Genomic DNA, 17692 nt, shown 5'->3' with positions numbered 1-17692 from the left:
TAATGGACTTTTTGTTGTTGTTTTTTTGCAGTCACTGGCAGTGTTTTTTTTTTTTAGAAAAACAAACTAAAAAAAAGTACAAACTTTATTGGGCTTATGTAACTGGTCAACAATAAGTAGTGAATAATTGTGACAATACCTGAGTTTTACTATTTTTTTTAGGATTGGACAATAAATCAATAACAATATGTATTGTGATAGACAGATGATCAATACATCTGATAGAATATTCAATAATTTCACCAAACTCCAATCCAGAACTGCACAGCATTCTGGGGGATGTAGGCAGATGAAGGGCTTTGGCCGCTCAACCTTTTAAGCAAGATTGGTGGCATCAACTAATTCACTCGCTTTTTGGTTACCTAGCAACAGCATGTTGCGCAGCAGTAGTTTCAGGTTTCACCACCGTGATTCATAACTGCTTAAAAATGGAAAGCAGTGAAAACTGGATAAAAAAGGAAATGTCACACCGTCAGTTTGTCAGTATTTCAGTTATTTAAAACAAAAATGAGTCAATAATCATCAATGACGACTTATATCGTGATACATTTTTCAGCCACATTTTAACTACTTTTTGCAAATAAAATTCTTGAGTTCTGTTGATTTGTATTTACTCCCAATTGCTCTATAGCATCATGTAGAGAAGAATGCGTTGCCAGGAGGCGTACTGTCCCCTTGGAGGAGCAAAGCAGGTCAGAGGTGATGTATAGAGCAAAAAAGTGAGAACTTCTGTTAAAAGTTGCAAAAGACTTGAGACGAGGTTGGAGGTACAACGTCTCGCAGGTTAATGACACTAAACATACATTCAGAGCTGCAGTGTTTTTCTCAGTTAAATTGAGAATCTGTGTGAAAGAAAATGTTTCCAGATGCATCTCCATTCAATCTGATATATTTTGCAAAAACAGCTTAAGGTCAGCACAAATATATTGGATACCAGCACTTTTTGTGTTGCAGCTTTCATTTTCTGTCGCCTAATATTACCTGCACATGTTGGACTGAGACACATTAGGGAAGACTTGAGAGTATAGCTTCCTAGGAAACCATTACCCGAACTGCGTCCCAGTAATTGCAAGAGTTAATTTAAATTTGGCTCTCATATTTCCCATGAGGCATGACAAATTTGGAATCTGTGTCAGCCTTGGCAGTAAACATACAGAGGAGTCTACAATGTTCTTGGCATAATGATAGCTGGAGAAATGCAGTGAGTCCTACTGTACACGGGGATCAGACTCAGGGCAGGATTTGATTTTATTTAAAAATCCAGTCAATAAACTCTAAAGGAAATGGAGTTATCCTTCAGTTGCAGCAGTTTGAATACATTTAGTGCGATTCCACCGCATTACATGTTAATTGTTTCCGCATCTAGTCCAACTCCATTCATTTGTGTGGGAGCGGGGGGAAGCTAAAGACGGGAAGGCAGACTCTACATCAAGACCCATTTGTTGTTGAAATTTCATCTTGAAGCAGCATCTGCCACTTTAAATAATGATAACAGTAGCATGCGGCTTCATGCTCCACAGCTCCATCCACTAGCAGCGTGTGAGCTGACAGAGACTGATGTGTTTAGGTGGAGGCATGGCCGGGCCCCTGACAGCACAGATAATAGCCAATAAGGCGCCGCCACTCTGGATGATTGACAGGCTCCATGGAAGGCCTGATTCATACGGCAAGACTCTGTTCAAACAATAACACACACCCACAAAAACAGGTCCTTGTTCATGCACAGGAAAACCTTCCCAATTGAAGACACATTTCTTCACTGTTCAGTAAATGCATGTGGGCACAACTGCAACACCCAAAGTTTTATGTAAAGTAATCGTTATCCTGCTTGAAGACTTTTAAGTTAAAAACAAATATGTCAGGTATGCAGTGATGAGTCCACACACCCAAACCAATGAAAAGTGATGCAAGTCTATCAAAGACACCGATCTGCAGAGTGCTGGAGAATATGAAACCTCTGCAATCTTCGCAGACGTCACCCTCCATTTCGACCGAGGATGGCAGCTGTCAGGCTGATGCAACGGTCGACATTCCGGAGACACACTGTCAAGAGATTTTTGAATTGGAGATGGAAATAATACGGGCTTGCTGATGACTTCATTGTTTTCCGCAGTCAGTCATTCAAAACAGGAAATGCTTAAGTGGTTCCCGAATGCTGCGTTCACAGCTCACTGTCAGTAATTGCCCATATTAAACTCTGAAGTTGTAGAGTTTGAAACTTCCACTTGGAAAACCTTGTATAATTTTACCTCCAACTTCACGTAAGAACAATTCTTGAACCTATAGAAGAAATGAAGTTAAGGAACCGTAAAAAAAAATAATAATAAAGAAACGCATTATATTTCCTTTATGCTACTTTATATAACACAGGAAGACAGTCTTTGTTATAGTATACACCATTTGATTGCCAGCTAAGATAGACGTATGTGTACCCCTGCTCTAGAATCAACAAATCTGAGGCTGAGACAGTACAGCTATGACCCAAAGATGAGACCTCACCTTATTCTTCACCATTCAAACCCTTCTGTTCCCTACTCTTTTCTCTATACTCCAAAGGCTACACCTCAACGGACTCATCTGAACTCTGAGCTTGGTTTGATGTCACAGCCAAGCTAGCAGCATTCCAGTTCACATAGTCAAAGTAGTTCGCATCTCAACATGGCGACACCCATAGACATTGTTCGCAGAACCTCTTACGGACATCATTTTATGCTTGACTTTGCATAATCAAACGCCACTTTTAATTTGTTCAGTTTACTTGCAGGTGCTAGATGTAACATTGACATAGATGCAGTCTTATAAGTTTCCGCCACAACTTACTACTGTTGATCCAAGGACCGGCCATACTGAAACAAAGTTGTCCTTGCAAGTCGTAACTATGGATAGTTGAATTTGCTCCATACTTACCCAGAAATTCCGACAAATTGGTGGAAAATGGGATTTGGAAGGAACACCATGATTATTTAAAATTACATTTTTATAAAATCTAAACATTTGTGGCTATAATTTGGCAAAATGTGAAAAAGTGTCAATAGGTACAGGTAACTACGCAAAGGTGTTCCCAGTGTTTAAAAGCTCAGAACTGAGGGCTTTAGTAAACTAAATCTATTGAAATATTAATTTGAAATTAATCAACTACTGGACTGAACATGAACATTTAGAGATTACACGAAACTTATTCTACTTTAAATAGATACAGAAGAACTTTTAATATTTAATAATGGCAGGCCTTTCACACTGAATATGCATCAAAAGAAAGAGGGTTATCCCGAAACATAACTTCTACCAATAACTGCTCAACGTTACCAACAGGAACTCTGCAGTCGCAGTGTCTCTCCTTTTCTCCCTTTTCCGAACTCATCCTCAGCCACCTCCTCCTCATTCTAGCGTTCGCTCCGCACAATTTCCTCAGTTGATGGAATTGGACCTCAGGCGCCTGCCCCCCTTCTTTAGACACCCTCCATCCCTCCGTCTTTCACTCTCCTGCCTTTCAAGCCCCTTCAGTCACCACCCACCCTTTTGCTGTCACTCCAAACCTTATAGCTCACTCCATTAGACTTTACCATCAGCAGCGAAATAAGGAGCCCCAGTAGCACGCACCCAGCACATATATAGACGTACACTCAGAGAAACTGACAGTGAGTAGCTTGTCACAGCCAGTAGCCAGAGGGCTGCCTCTGGCCAGCTCCACACTAATGCTGATGAATTAAAAAAAAGACATTTATCAGTCCAAAGATTTCCAATTCACTTTTGCTGTTTACAAAGAAGGAACTTCATATTATCCTGCTGGAGGCGGAGGCTTTATGACATTTCTAGAAGCTTGTTCCCTCTTGGATCTGAAAGGTTATGTCATTCTCAGAACGATGTACCAAAGACCAACGACTCAAACGTCTTAAAGATGGAAAGAAAAAAATCTCACACGGAGAAATGCGATACGCCGTCAAGGAATTTCATGTCTAATTATCAAAAAAAAAAAACTGGAAAACTGACATTTTATAGAAATCTGATCCATTGTTAATGTAAAAGTATCGATTAGTTCTGCTGGAAGAAGTTTCTTTTTTTTTTTTTACATCAAAGCTTTAAAGCTCCATTCTCTTGAAAGAAAGAAACATTTTCAACTCTCCCATGCATCAAAAAATGGTATCAACTTACAGGTAATCAATTTTTGAAAAAGTGAGTGACACCCCGGGTAAAATGTAAAATAGCTTGAAATAAACTGATCTTTAATTGAAGTAGCATAACAAATGTTTCATTTGAGTGAAAAAAGTCCAAAATCATTGTTTTTAGCAAAATTGCTGATGACGTACTTGTTGGTATGACTATAAATTCCTTTAAAAATGCTTGTAAATTAAGCAGTGATTCAAAAGCAAGCAGTGATTCATGCTTGCTTATGTTAGGGTATGTTGGTCAGAGTATCTACGCGCTTTTAAAGTATTACGCAAGACCTCCGTGACACAGACGCGCATATCTCCCTTAAATGAGCTAAAGAAAGAAAAATTGAGATTCAAGTTGAACAGCAGTGTGTTTGTATGCATCAACCAGAAAACAGATACAGGAGAAAAAGCCACAAATATCCGCAGTCAGAACAGTAATTAAAAAGGAGCCGTCATAAACAAGAATGAATGACAACGCATAATTATCTTGCCACCTTGCATTCTAAATAGGATGGCAGTGGAGAAAAAAAAAACATCCAAAGTTTAGGCTTGGAGAACAGTAGCAAAGGGATAACCAAGTCTCTGTGACAACCATTACACACTAATTAAGAGACACTTCAGAAAAATAGGAACAAACAAAAAGAACATTTCTGTCCTACCATGCAGAGCTCTACTTGAACTGTGTACTCTGGCCTGATACGACTAAAATGAAATATAAGAATAAACTAATGTAATTTTGTTTTTAAGCAAAGGAGGACAATGTGAAAAGCGCCTCATGTCCACTGCTACATATGATTAAGGACCTGTGATGTTTTTGTTGCTTTTCTCATTCAAAGGTACCTAGATTACCATAAAGACTTTCTGGCACCATGAAATTTTAAATAGGCCATCTTAAAATGAAGTCTGGTCTCCAGTATATGTGAGGTACACCAATAATTTTAATAGTTTTGATAATTGTTTACCACCTTGCTGTTTGCTGGCATATTCAAAGTCATGTTTTCCAGAGGATTTAGTGGAACATCAAATCACATTATGACTTTGAAGTAAATGCATCCAGTTCTGAATATTGCGTGTCTCGTGTGGGGGTTCTGATTCACCAGATGTTATCACCATCTCATTTCGATTATTTGCTTATTTTTGTCATTTAAGTTTAACTGGCAATGTAGAAAATCCCTTTAAATGCTCAATGAGTGCAGTTAAGTAGTCAAATTCAATGCAAAAGTTGGCCATACTGCCAGTGTCACTTTCAGTTTGCAGCAATGACGCAAGTGTGTTGAATATGTGGGGTGTGAGTGCTCCAGAGTTCATCTGGCAGACTTCAACTTCTTTTAAAAACAGATTTCAGCAGCCCATTGTTGCTGATGATCTAATTGCATATGGTATAACGTTAGACGCATACAAAGGTCTTGCAGTATAATCATATTGCATTGTGTTTCACCATGTTTTTTCATTGAAGAGAAAGGCAGACTATGCAGTGGTTTGAGAGCAATAATGGTATTCCATGCCCCTATCCCCTGTGGAATAAAGTACTCAATAAAAAAACAACTTCTGTGAAAAGTAAAGCTTCTTCAGGGTGAGATTATGCTTCTGCAATAAAAGTTACTTTTATTTTCAGGCTCGTTTTTCACATTAAGTTTCCAGGTGGATAACCACAGGGCTGTCAGGTTGAAAAGCTTTTTAGAGTTGAAGGTAATTGTATTATGTGTACTCCATGTGTGGTTTGTATGACGAGTCAAACAAGTCAAGATGTTGCTTTCTGCAGCCTTACTTCTTTTCCTCTGACCCGAAGCCTAACGTTCAAAGACCCTTTACTTTATTCATGCACTTTTTAAATAATGTAAGATGGTGAGGTTTTGCAGTTCTATGAATAATACTTCTGTACTCTAAATATATATTTTTTCATCTTATGAATGTCTGTCTGAATCATCCAAATGTTTAAAAGCAGTCCGCCAGGATTATTTCATGATTCAGAAAGGTTTTTGTTTTTAATGGGAAATGTCTCTAAATGTTGCTGAATTCCTTTGGATATCCATCATCTATGCTGTACTTTGGATAAAAACAGTCGCCAATAACCAGATCAGTTCCTTTTTGGGTAGGAAGAATTAGAAATAATATTTTTACATGGCAAATCATTTAAAACAACAAACAGACTCGGGTTACAAACAGGTGGAACTCTGGCTACAGTGAATTCCTTTATGTAAATCATAAGATGAATCATTCCTGATATTGTTCAGAACAGTAATGTACAGTGATTATGATGCTGCTTGAAGGCAGAAAAAATATGTTCAAAGAATTGCAGAGAAGGGCTGCTGTTGAAAAATTAACATGAACTGGTGAAAGCAACATTTATATTTTTCTTTTTAAACCAGTTACTAGAAAACCTCCAAATGCTGAAACATTGGTTAACATTGGTTGTTGATGGTGTTGGGATATAAAAGTTACTAATAGTTGTAATAATTTTACAACTAAAGAACATTGTGTCAGTTCACACAACTAATTTTTAAGCTTTTAAAGGAAGAAGGAACAACCTAATATGCCTTTTCTACTTTCAGCATATTAATGCTGTCAAAAAAAACACAATTGCAAATTTCTCATTCCTTATTTAATTTTATTAAATAAGAATAACTCTGTACACGCAACTAGTCATTTGGCGTTATTGCAGCATTGGATGTTGACATTCCTCCATATTGCTCGTCTATCAGAGGAGACGTCGGCATCTTATTGAGGCGTTGGAGCGACAAGTGCCTTACAATTGGGATTGGCCACCTATGTATTTGGGGAAATTGTAGTCGGCGGTTTTACAGAAGAGCTATGGATGGATGATGAAACTCAAATTTTGATGACTTCTGGTGGCCGCAAAATAAGCGTGCTGCTGTATACAAACTGCCGTAATGTGAACAAAGTGCAAAATCCACAAATTTCAATACGGCTGAAAAACCCTCTCGTCCTAGCTCCAAAAAATTATCAAAAAGCACAATTTTTTTTTTTTTTTTCGAAATTGCCGCAATCATTCCAATTTGCCCACCTTTATGTTGAACTGATGTATTTCTAGTTGTTTTGTATGTATGGTAATTGACGTTATAAGTAGCATTTCAAGCTTTTTTTGCCCACTTTTTTTGAAACGCTGTTATTTTGAACATAACAGTGAGAGTTGCAGAAGCAGAGGAAGAGAGACATTCGGTTATCAGGTGCAGTATTTCAGAATCCCAAACCAAGGGGACAGCTCTGCTCTGCTCATCCTAACACACTGTGTCACTTTGTTTCTCCTGAGAGCCAATGGATGCATCTCCATCTCTCATCCCCTCCACCTGCCTCTCATGGCTCCCCGACTCTCTCTGCTACTCTTGCCCCCCGAACTCTTCTCTCTCTCTCTCTCTCTCTCTCTCTCTCTCTATGCCTTCCCTTCCCCTCTTCACTCCTTCGACTTCTATCTCCAGCTTCCTTTTTGTCCTTGTCTCTTTTGTTTTCTCCATGTCACTTCTGTTTACGTTTATCTCTCCCGCCGTCTCTCTGTCACTCTTCCCTTGCCGGTTGGGGCGTGCAGAGATCCAAGGCAGACTCAGACAGGTCGTCTGCCGGAGCTTCACAAGGTTACATGAAAAACCAGACGAGGAGAGACATGTCAGGGTGACTATTCACTTTAACCTCTTAGATATGTCTTTTGACATTTTTTGAGGCTGTCACGAACAGGACGCAGTCGGCGCGGCTTTCACAGAGTTCGACTGGTAAAAATCCAAAAGGAAATCGCATTCACAAGAAATAACGTCAAAACCTTTGTACTCTGACTGATTTTTAATTGCGGCACACAATAAAAGCCAATGAAAAGGTTGGGCTGTAGCATTTTAACGTGCACCATATTCTAGCAAATCTCCCTCTGACATAATCCTGTCTGATAGTGCCGCCTGCATTTGAAGAAAGATATCACCCATGATGCTCCAAATTCATTTGACATGTTGTGGGTTACCGTTGAGCTTAAAATTGCACAGTTGCATGGTTTGCTTTAGCTCCTCTACTGAGAAACTGCACAATGCATTCTTTCATTTTAGCTAGCCATGCTAATTCTAGTCTTAATTTCAAAAGACGAGCTGTAATATCTTTGTGTTACAGGGGGAAAAAATTAGAGAACGCCTTTGCAGGGAGGCTTAGCATCTCAGCTTGTTGTTTCGTGCTCGTGTGTGCGTGTGTGTATGTTGTGTATGCGTGATGTCTCACAAGTTTGCAACCTTGAATGACCTCCATCCCCGAGGATGTCTCACTGAGGGCTGCAACTAAAAGCAGATGTAAGCTCTCTCTGCTTAGGTCACACACTTGAGGCCTGTTCGGCAGCGATTGTGGTGCAAACATGCGTTTGACGTGTTGGACGTCATTGCAGTTCACTTCATGGGGGACGTCTCCCAGGGAACCGGGTGGGCACTCTGCGTGCAGGAAGGCCGTTAAACCTGTAGCATCTCCAGCAAAAATCAATGGCAAACCCAGTGTCATATTAAAGTCCCCTCCTATTCCCTTTTTTTTTTTTTTTTTACATTTTGTCTAACTACATCTGCAATGCATTTGTGTTTTTTTTGGGGTGGGGGGAGATTTTATGTGCAACCTTCAGCTCTGAAGCAGCAAGTGGCTATTTTCTTTCATTTGTAATAATTTTTTTTTTTGGGGAAAGCAGGAAAATAATGTAAAAAAATTCAATCAAGTATGAAAAAAATCTAAGATTTTTTTTTTCAAAACCATACTGCCCTGCCCTTTTAACCCAACTTTAAACCCCTTCATAATGTTTGCTTACCAGCAGCGCTCTTATACCAACATTAAATTTCAGATGCAATGTGCCACTTGGCTTCAAACCAATGTTTGTGTTCAGAAGTCATAACGTCCTGGGGTGATCTTAGAAGGAGGTAGAAGAGGGACGTGGCACATCTTCTTCCTTAACAGCCCTTGAGGTCAAATCTGGGGGGTGGGGGGAATAAATAAAAAAAATTGCTCAGGAATTTTGGTGTGTAGCAGAGGAGGGGGGTAGGTGAGCGGAAGAGAAAGGGAGATGGTAATGAAGGAGCTAATTGCTTCCAGTGGATTTTGAAATCGAACTCCAGCCCCCAGTGCTCAGTCCAGGCAGCACACAAATGGAATATTGATGACCGTGGTGAAAATAAGGCGGAAAATGACCCTGCTTTATGATCAATATGAAAGCCACATATCTGTGTGCAGCGTGTCTCAACAGGCAATACATTTCCCCCCGGTTTTTATGGATCAGTATACACTTACGCCCAGATATGACTCTGCTGAGGTGCGCAAATGCTACCTTGTATCAATTTGCACTCTCCTTTATTCGTGGCAGAGATGCTTTATCGATGGTTTGTAATTGCATCGTAATTACTTGATGGTTTGTAATTCCATCGTAATAATTAATGTGCGCATGGCAGACATGTTCTCGATGGTTGCTTTTTGTTTCTGTTGCTGCAGTTTTGGGGCAAATGGAACGACCGGGCTGGATCTGAATCATGGTTTTTAAAGTGAATGTTGCTTTTTCTGTCACAAACTCATACCTGGGACCTAATCTCATTTGTTCGAGGCATTAAATCCCGATTTTTGTGCGAAGATCAGAGCTAATCTTAAAAATTAGCTCTGAGATCAAACCAGTACTTATTTATTTATTTATTTTTTTATTTTATATTTGGCTGTTTAGAGGATTATTTCCACAACCAAGTTGAGCATTTCAGCCTGAGGATTGACTCACTGCGATGTCTGGCACTCCAGCTTTGGCTTCAGTTCATTCCTCCCCTTAAAGGCTGCCAGCTGTGAAGAAGTAAACAAAAATGCTACCTTTGATTATAATAATCATGTCAAGAGGAATCCTTCTGAACTACAGAAACCTGTTTTGCAATCTGAGCCGCGGTCCTCCGACGAGCTAATTAGAGAAAGGATGATAGATAAGAGGAGTTACCATGGCGATCACCTTTGCAGCATGGGTCAGGTGAGAGCAGCACGGGGCTCGGGTTTCTGGCTCAGATGAGAAGGATTTTGATGCTGTTGGTTTGCAGAGAAACACAGTTCTTCATTAGCTTTTAGTTACTTTTGCTTTCATAAGTAAAGTTGAGAAACTGTCACCATTCTTGCGAAAATAAGTCATGTAATATCAGAGATAATGTGAGAAAAAAATTAAATGGAGCTTCCAAATAAATATTTTTATGTATTAAAGGGAAAAGCTATGCAGACCAACTAGTAACTCATCAATTAACTATCATTAGCAACATCCTTGTAAGCTGACTTGAACGTCTCTTTTAGGTATAGGCCTAAAACTGATGTTATTTCAGAATTCATCCACACAATGTCAAGAACACATCGCCAGTTACAGAAAATGTTTTGTTGGCATTGGTTAATATTACCTTTAACTGTGGCAAAACTAGAAGAAATCTTTAAGGAAGACCAAACTTTTTTTTTTACCTCATTGTATTTTCTAGGGAGAAATTGTCTCACCACCGTCTCTGGGTTTAGCCTGCTGTACTCCGGATGCTCAGTGACGCCAGCTCGGGCATCGAGCCAGTGTAACCACATTGTTGAGATAAGCATCAATATTTCATTAGTCTTCTGAAAGACTTTTTGGAGAAATGGCTCTGGCGGATGATGATGATGATGATGATGATGGAACTGACATGTCTCATATTGAGTAACTGTAGCATTATCATTTTGCCGTCAGTGTTCCACCCAATTGTTGAACACAGAAAAGTACAATATTACCCGAGCATAATCAGCAAGGTCTTTGCGGCGCCGTTGACGCTTGATCATTTTCTTAGATTCCGCCCGAGAATGAGAAGAACGGGGAATCGTCTGTGTATCCCTCTGTCCTCATGCATCAGTTTTAATAATGGCTTTCTATTTATTCTCCTGGCACAGGAAGGAATGATTTCACTGTGCCTTTGTTGCCTCCTGTAATATTTCCTTTTGTCTGCTGCGTGAAGACTTTGGTTTTGAAACTGCGGGGAGAATTTCTCCTTGGCTGGAATGCGCGGCCTGCCGTCCCTGCAGCACCGCTGCCTCGTCCCATTTGTTTTCCTCGCTGTGTTTACCTTCTTGTTTTTCCATTCATCTGTGCCTTTGCCAGCTGCACAACACTGCTCCCTCATGTTTACAGACTGACTGATCCGGCACAACAAACAAACGCATGTGCTAGGTATCCCTTTCATTTCAGTTTTTCCCCAGTCTTGCGCGCCGTGTCATTTTTCTTCTGACCACACAAAGGGAATTGCAGGTCACAGTGGAAATGAAATGACTATTTGAACTTCTCTTTTCCTGTCTGCTGGCAGGTAATGACTTCACCATGTCAGAATGCCATAGCAACACATTTGGTTTGGTATGTTAACATGTCGTCTTGTGAAGAGTCTCACAATGGGTGCTGTGTGTTTGCTATGTCAGTTGTCAACTTCAGTCACAGAAAGTATTCACACCACTTTACCTTTCCTGCTTTCTGTTGCATTACATTCTCAATCTAAAAGAGATTTCAGTATTTTTTTTTCTCAAAGATCAAGACAGAGTATCCTATAATGACAAGCTGTGGTTATAAAACCCAAATGTCAGACTCTATTAAATGAAAAACCAAAGATTAGAGGTGGGTCTTCAAAGTCTCTTTTTATGGATTGGTAAATTATTCGGGAATTATGGAGCAGCAACTGAGACAGAGAAATCATGTCTGCTTTTCTGTTTGAACCTAAGAACATCTTAGAGTAAATGGTTTCTTGGTGTCCTTGTTCATGTGGCTGTGTAATGATTTATAATCTTTAAATATAATAGTCAAAATCATGATATAAAACTCACACTTATGATTCTAAATGAGCTGTCAAATCATACAGGGTTTCTCCCAGAAAACTTGCTAAGCTCAGGTTACTAGGGTAATCATCCAGCCGGCCGCCATGTTTTTGAGTTAAAAAATGTTCAAAGTCAACAGGAAACTTGAAAATATCACTTTATAGCTATGCGTTATTGGAAGACTGAAATATTAATACCTAAGGACCAACTATAAAATCTTAAAAAGGCAATAATTAAAAGAAATTAATAAATAAATAAATGATGCGAAGCCTGGTGGGCGCACAGGTAAAGCCTGGTGCCCCGCCAGGCTTATAATACATTGTGGGAAACTGATACATCTGTAGTCAAAACAAAATATATTTAGTATGAAAGGTATGAAAGGAAAGCTGGAAGGAGTCTGTTCTCTCCAATGAATTTACCTTCATTTAGTTGTGTTGATGAAGATCATTTTATTTCATCCATGTTTCAATACTGGTAAAGTCAAATGAAGGCTCACAATGGCATTGGTAAAAAGTCAAAAGAAGCTTCACATTTATGAAAAAAATATATCCTAGAGGCAAAATGTAATGAGATCTAAACAGGCCTTAGAGTAGAACCTTGTGGAACGCCACATGGAAAACTTTTTTTTACTGGTTAACAATATTTGTCTTTTGCTAAGTACGAAGCTTCTATCCCTAAATAAGTTCTCTATTACTCTAGAACAAATCTCTTGATATCCGTATGATTTTCCCGTCTCCTCCTTGAGGATGCGATAAAAGAATATCATGATCTAAGGTGTTGAAGGTAGCAATTAGGATTATGGAAAAAATCTTGAGGCAGTGTGCAGCAGCAGTACATTTTGTAGTCGGACTAAATCTTCACACAGATGTTTCCTAAGAAAATTTGAGTTGGGATGAAAACAACTTAAGAACTTTTCAAAGAATGGGATATATCTAAATGTTATTTTTGGATGCAAGGCTTCAGCACAGGATGTAATTAATACTTCCTGCCTGAGCTAACCTGATCCACATAAAAAATAAAAAAAAATCATAGAAACTGTCAACCATTACCACATATTGTTCTTTATTTTATGGAAACAGTACCCCTCGTTCACTTTCCGTCAAAAAGGCAACTTTATTTTTGCTCTCAGAAATGAGCCCCCGCCTCGTCTCACATTACTCTGTGTGCTGATCTGAAAAGAAACGGGATCAGGAAGTGACCTTGTAGCAACAGGGTAATGTAAAAACTGTAAAATCGGACTATGTTTGATTTATGCTTGCCATTAGCGAGGAATTGTGTTCCATCATAAGTAGTCTGTCTGTCTAAAGGGCCGTACGTGAAACCTGAAGCCAGGGTCATACAGATCGGATTTTATGATCTGAACTGAACGATAGGTTTGTTGCAGCTGTAATTATGGGGAGCAGTGTATGTGTGTGGGTTTTTGGTGATGTGTGTACAAGATTGATAGTCATCTATAATGACATTCCTTGTACTGTGATTTTGTTTTTAAAGGTGTTTTCACCTCTTGAACTTATTTCACATTTTGCCTCGTTACCAGCAATAATTTCAGAGTTTTTGTGGGACTTTATGTGATAGACCAACACAGAACAGTGCAGAATTGTTGAACATCTAAAGCATAAAAGATGTGGCATATATTTATACTTCTGATACCCCTAAACAAACTATAACCCATTGACAGTCAAACATGTTAACAAGGATGTATCAAGTTTGTCATTACAACATGTCATGATGTGAAGATGAGTTTCAATACTTTTGCAATGCATTTAATTTGTTAATTCTTCATTACAGTTGGTAATTATGCTTTACTTCTAAGGTGCTAATGGGTATTTTAGGACCTTTGAAGAGCCTAAGATAAATGAACAAATATTTGTGGTTACGACCAGTAAGATGTAGTCGATTCCAGTTTTCAGTGCGCAACAGTAACGTTCAGGTTTCCCTGTCTTGCCATTTCAGCACGAGAGGAGAATGTGGCCACCTTCCGCGGCTCGGAGTACTTCTGCTACGACCTGTCGCAGAACCCCATTCAGAGCAGCAGCGATGAGATCACGCTGTCTTTCAAGACATGGCAGCGGAACGGCCTCCTCCTGCACACGGGGAAGTCCGCTGACTACGTCAATCTCGCCCTGAAAGACGGGGCGGTTTCCCTCGTCATCAACCTCGGTTCTGGGGCCTTTGAGGCCATCGTAGAGCCAGTCAATGGAAAATTCAATGACAACTCCTGGCACGACATCAAAGTGACACGCAACCTGAGACAGGTAATCGGGGGTAACGGTGATGGATAGAGTTTGAGATTTTTCTCTTTTTTTTTTCTTCTTTTTTGTTCTGTATAGAAGCTGCCTTGAAGAGCTTTGGAGAAAGCTTTAAGAAACTCATTTTTATCTTATTGGTTGTCATTTCATCTCTACAGTTTGGAAACATTATTAAGAAAACGGATTTCATTATTCGTTTGGTTGTGTTAAATTCACACAAATTCCTTTTATGCTATATTTATTGCCTTGTTTATTATAATTTAGCGAATAGACTAAGTAGCACTCTATAGGAGTATGAGATTTGATTATTACACTCACTAATAAAAAAAAGAAAAGAAAATCAGGAAGGAGTGATACAATTTGGGTATAATTTGGTCCACATACAGACCAGTTATTGGTAGTATTTTGATTCGTATTGATCTAGCATGATGAGTAGAGGGGTAGTTTTACAGCCAAGAGCAGTGTTATAATTGAGGAATAATGTTCTCTAACAGAACTAAGAAAATGCTGTGAGTTGTTGGGGTAATCCTACAAGGAAACCCGTTTGAGCAGCAAAAGATTGGAGGATAGAGCAGGGATGCACCTTTATGCAGATGTATCCAGAACTACAATGGACCAATGTAATCCATATTCCTGTTTTAGAATGGCCTAATATAAAGAATATAGAATCGAGTTTGTGACATCTGTTTGTACTAGATTCAGCTATCAGATAGCAACAACTTGCATTACCATACAGACTAGCATACCAAGCCATTCTTCAGCAGGGCAGAGAAGCTTGTTGGCATTAATAAGAAGATGGATTAAGCGAAATACAACACAAACTCCTGGGTGCTAAACCTGCTTGTTTTACAAGTGAGTGAAATATTCAAATCTCTACTTGACGTTATGAGTTAAGAAATTCTTTCTATTAGCATAGGGCCTGTTGTTTTCTGCAGCTCAACGATGTCCAATAATGCTCTTGTACTTTTGTAATTATGTAAGCTGACAGTGTTCCTGGGTTCCTTTGCTGTCTCCTTGCCTTAATTAGGAAAACGGTTTCTGTTGAGGTGTAGCGTTTAAATTTTAATTTAAAGCCAAGTAGAAAGTGTTTGAGTCATCCATTACTGCTTTGCTGCAATTACTGTTTTATATATTCCAATTATTTATAATTAGCTTGTATTTTGCGGTTCAGTGGAGCTAATATGAATCAGCGGAGTCCTTGTGACGGCTGTAGAAAGATGCCAACGGACTTTACAGAGCTAGCGGTATGTGAAGGTAACTCTAGCAGGATGTTGGGTTTGTCCATTGTCCCGGTTGACCTTTTAGTTTGTCGGGTAAGACAGCATTTAGTGTTGCTGTCAGAGCAGAAATACAAGTAAGTGCTGCTTTTCTAACCCTTTCTGACAGTAAGCCTTGTCCCACAGGTTAGTAAGTAGTCGTAGCAGGAATTCCCAACAGAGGCTTGGTTATAGGCTAAGAGCTGAAGCTTGTCACTTTTCCTCACTGTCTCACTTTCTTTCTCTGTCATTTCCTTTCCTCTTTCAAAGGAGCACTTTGTTAGACCAAAGGTGGAAAAACACTGCAGGTTTTGCTGGAATCTGAGCCATCCCATGCAAATGTCTGACAGGACGTCCGTTTAGCTTGTGTTCTCGCAGGACTCCGGTGTAGGAAATTTGCTTCGGATGGCGCGAAGGCACCGGATTACCGCTGCCTGATCTCTGATGAATCACGTAGTGTTTATTCACCGCTTTACTAACTCATCCATGTTGAATTCCATTTTTTTTTTGGTTTTCTTTACTACTAACCAATTTCTAACCAACTAATGTACTAACTGACATCCTAATTCTTCATCGTTGCTTTTGGTTTTTTGTTTTCTGTCCATCCTTATTAACAACCTTTTTTGTTCACTATTCTGTTGATTTCCTTTCTTCCCCTTTTTCTGGAAAGCAATCAGGCATTGGACACGCTATGGTAAACAAACTACATTGTCTGGTAGATATCATTCTTATTGTCTTTTTTTTGGGTTTGCCGTGTGTCCCCTCCCCCCTCTCTTCTTTTATTCGTTCTCTTTGAGTTCCATCCTAGACACTCTTATCAAAAAATGAGGAGATGGGTTTGTATTACCAGGCAATTCTTTCTTCGCTTCTTCTCAATTTCCTCCCTGACCTGCCAACAACCTCCTTCTTTACCCCACAATCCCCCATCCTGTTCTTTTCACTTTGGCTTTTACTTTTTTTCTCTTTGTTTCTTCCACATTACTACAGATTTCCGACAAGTTAAATGAAGGAAAAAAGAAAAATAAATTACTTCTTTGCCTTTAAAAGGGCAACGTACTTTTTTATGTTAATTTTTCACACAAGAAAGTCCCCATTTTTTGTGAGGACTGTCGTCAAGAACTGACAGAAGCTTACCACAATCTCCAAGTTGGTGACCTCGACACCGAGCCCTAAAAGAGACGCCGCCATTAAAAAAAAAAAAAAAAAAAAAAAATGGCATCCCTTAACCTCAATTGCGGGAGCTCTGACAGTTGTTTCCAACTCACTATGGCGCATGGCATGCCCACACCTCATCAATCGACCTGTCATCTGCCAAACTCATAGATCCTCAGCCCCACCACCCAGAATAACCACTAACACTCTAATCCATTCACTCACCCTCCACCTGTCACTGCACCACTCACTCTGCCCTCCCTGTCTGTAGTTTTTTGTAGCATGCTGGTGAAAAGGTGTGTGTGTTTCAATAACCCCTGGGCCCATACGCGCAACGTTTCACAGAACCAGCACACTGATCTTGGATTACCGGTCTGGTCTGGTGACACTGACGAAAGAAATACTAGAGATGCACCGATCAAGGTTTTTTCTGGCCGATACTAATATGTCCGATTCTTTTTTTTTTTTTTTTGACCAATTAATTTTTGAAATGTAAAAGGATAAATGGAATAGATGTAGTTGCTATAAATCCAACAGAAAATTGGGGGTAGAGGGGTGGGGATGGGGGAGTCTCTTCTAGTGTTATTAGAAAAGCTACATTTCAGTTATTCTATCCAAAATCTAAATTCTCAAATTTTGCGTCTTTTGGGGAGTACATTTTTTTTTGTTTTTTTTTTTCTCCTCACAGATCATGAAATAACAAAATGTTATCCATGATCTGAAAAGAGCTTAAAGTAACTTCTTGGCATCTGAACAAATGTACAGCAGTTTAAAATACTTAGAGAAACCTGGACTGGGTTTAACGATCAGAATTGACATGTATTTTAATGTCAGGATATTTATAAATGATCTGTGAAGCTTTGTTAGATATCCTTGGCTGAACAAACATAATGATCAATTGTTGGGATGTTTAAAGCAGGATTGAATTCTAATATATCTCAAGTTTTTGAACATCTCATAAAGTGTTGTTCAATTCATCGTTAGCATATGTCATAGCTTCTGTTTCTTTTCAGTATAGTAGTTTTAAATGAAATAGAAAATTATAAGATTATCCCAATTCATGCATCAGTACTCTACTTTTCCCAAATTA

General features: G+C 39.2%; 1 protein-coding gene across 8 annotated transcripts in view; it reads left to right on the top strand.

The window, feature by feature from the left end:
• The window catches only part of nrxn3b (neurexin 3b), a 402487-nt gene that overhangs the window by 77280 nt on the left and 307515 nt on the right, over positions 1 to 17692 (top strand). For 4 of the 8 annotated variants that reach the window (XM_016678683.1, XM_016678682.1, XM_016678680.1 and 1 more), the window contains exons 6-7: positions 13899 to 14200; positions 16121 to 16165. In XM_016678683.1, coding sequence (XP_016534169.1) covers positions 13899 to 14200; positions 16121 to 16165 — 347 coding nt within the window. The remainder of the gene's footprint in view (positions 1 to 13898; positions 14201 to 16120; positions 16166 to 17692) is intronic. The other 4 variants (XM_007566140.2, XM_016678679.1, XM_007566141.2 and 1 more) reach the window with 2 other exon arrangements.

Source organism: Poecilia formosa, unplaced genomic scaffold, assembly GCF_000485575.1.
Source record: "Poecilia formosa unplaced genomic scaffold, Poecilia_formosa-5.1.2 Scaffold187, whole genome shotgun sequence".
Taxonomy (NCBI): domain Eukaryota; kingdom Metazoa; phylum Chordata; class Actinopteri; order Cyprinodontiformes; family Poeciliidae; genus Poecilia; species Poecilia formosa.
This window is presented reverse-complemented; position numbering and strand designations above follow the sequence as displayed.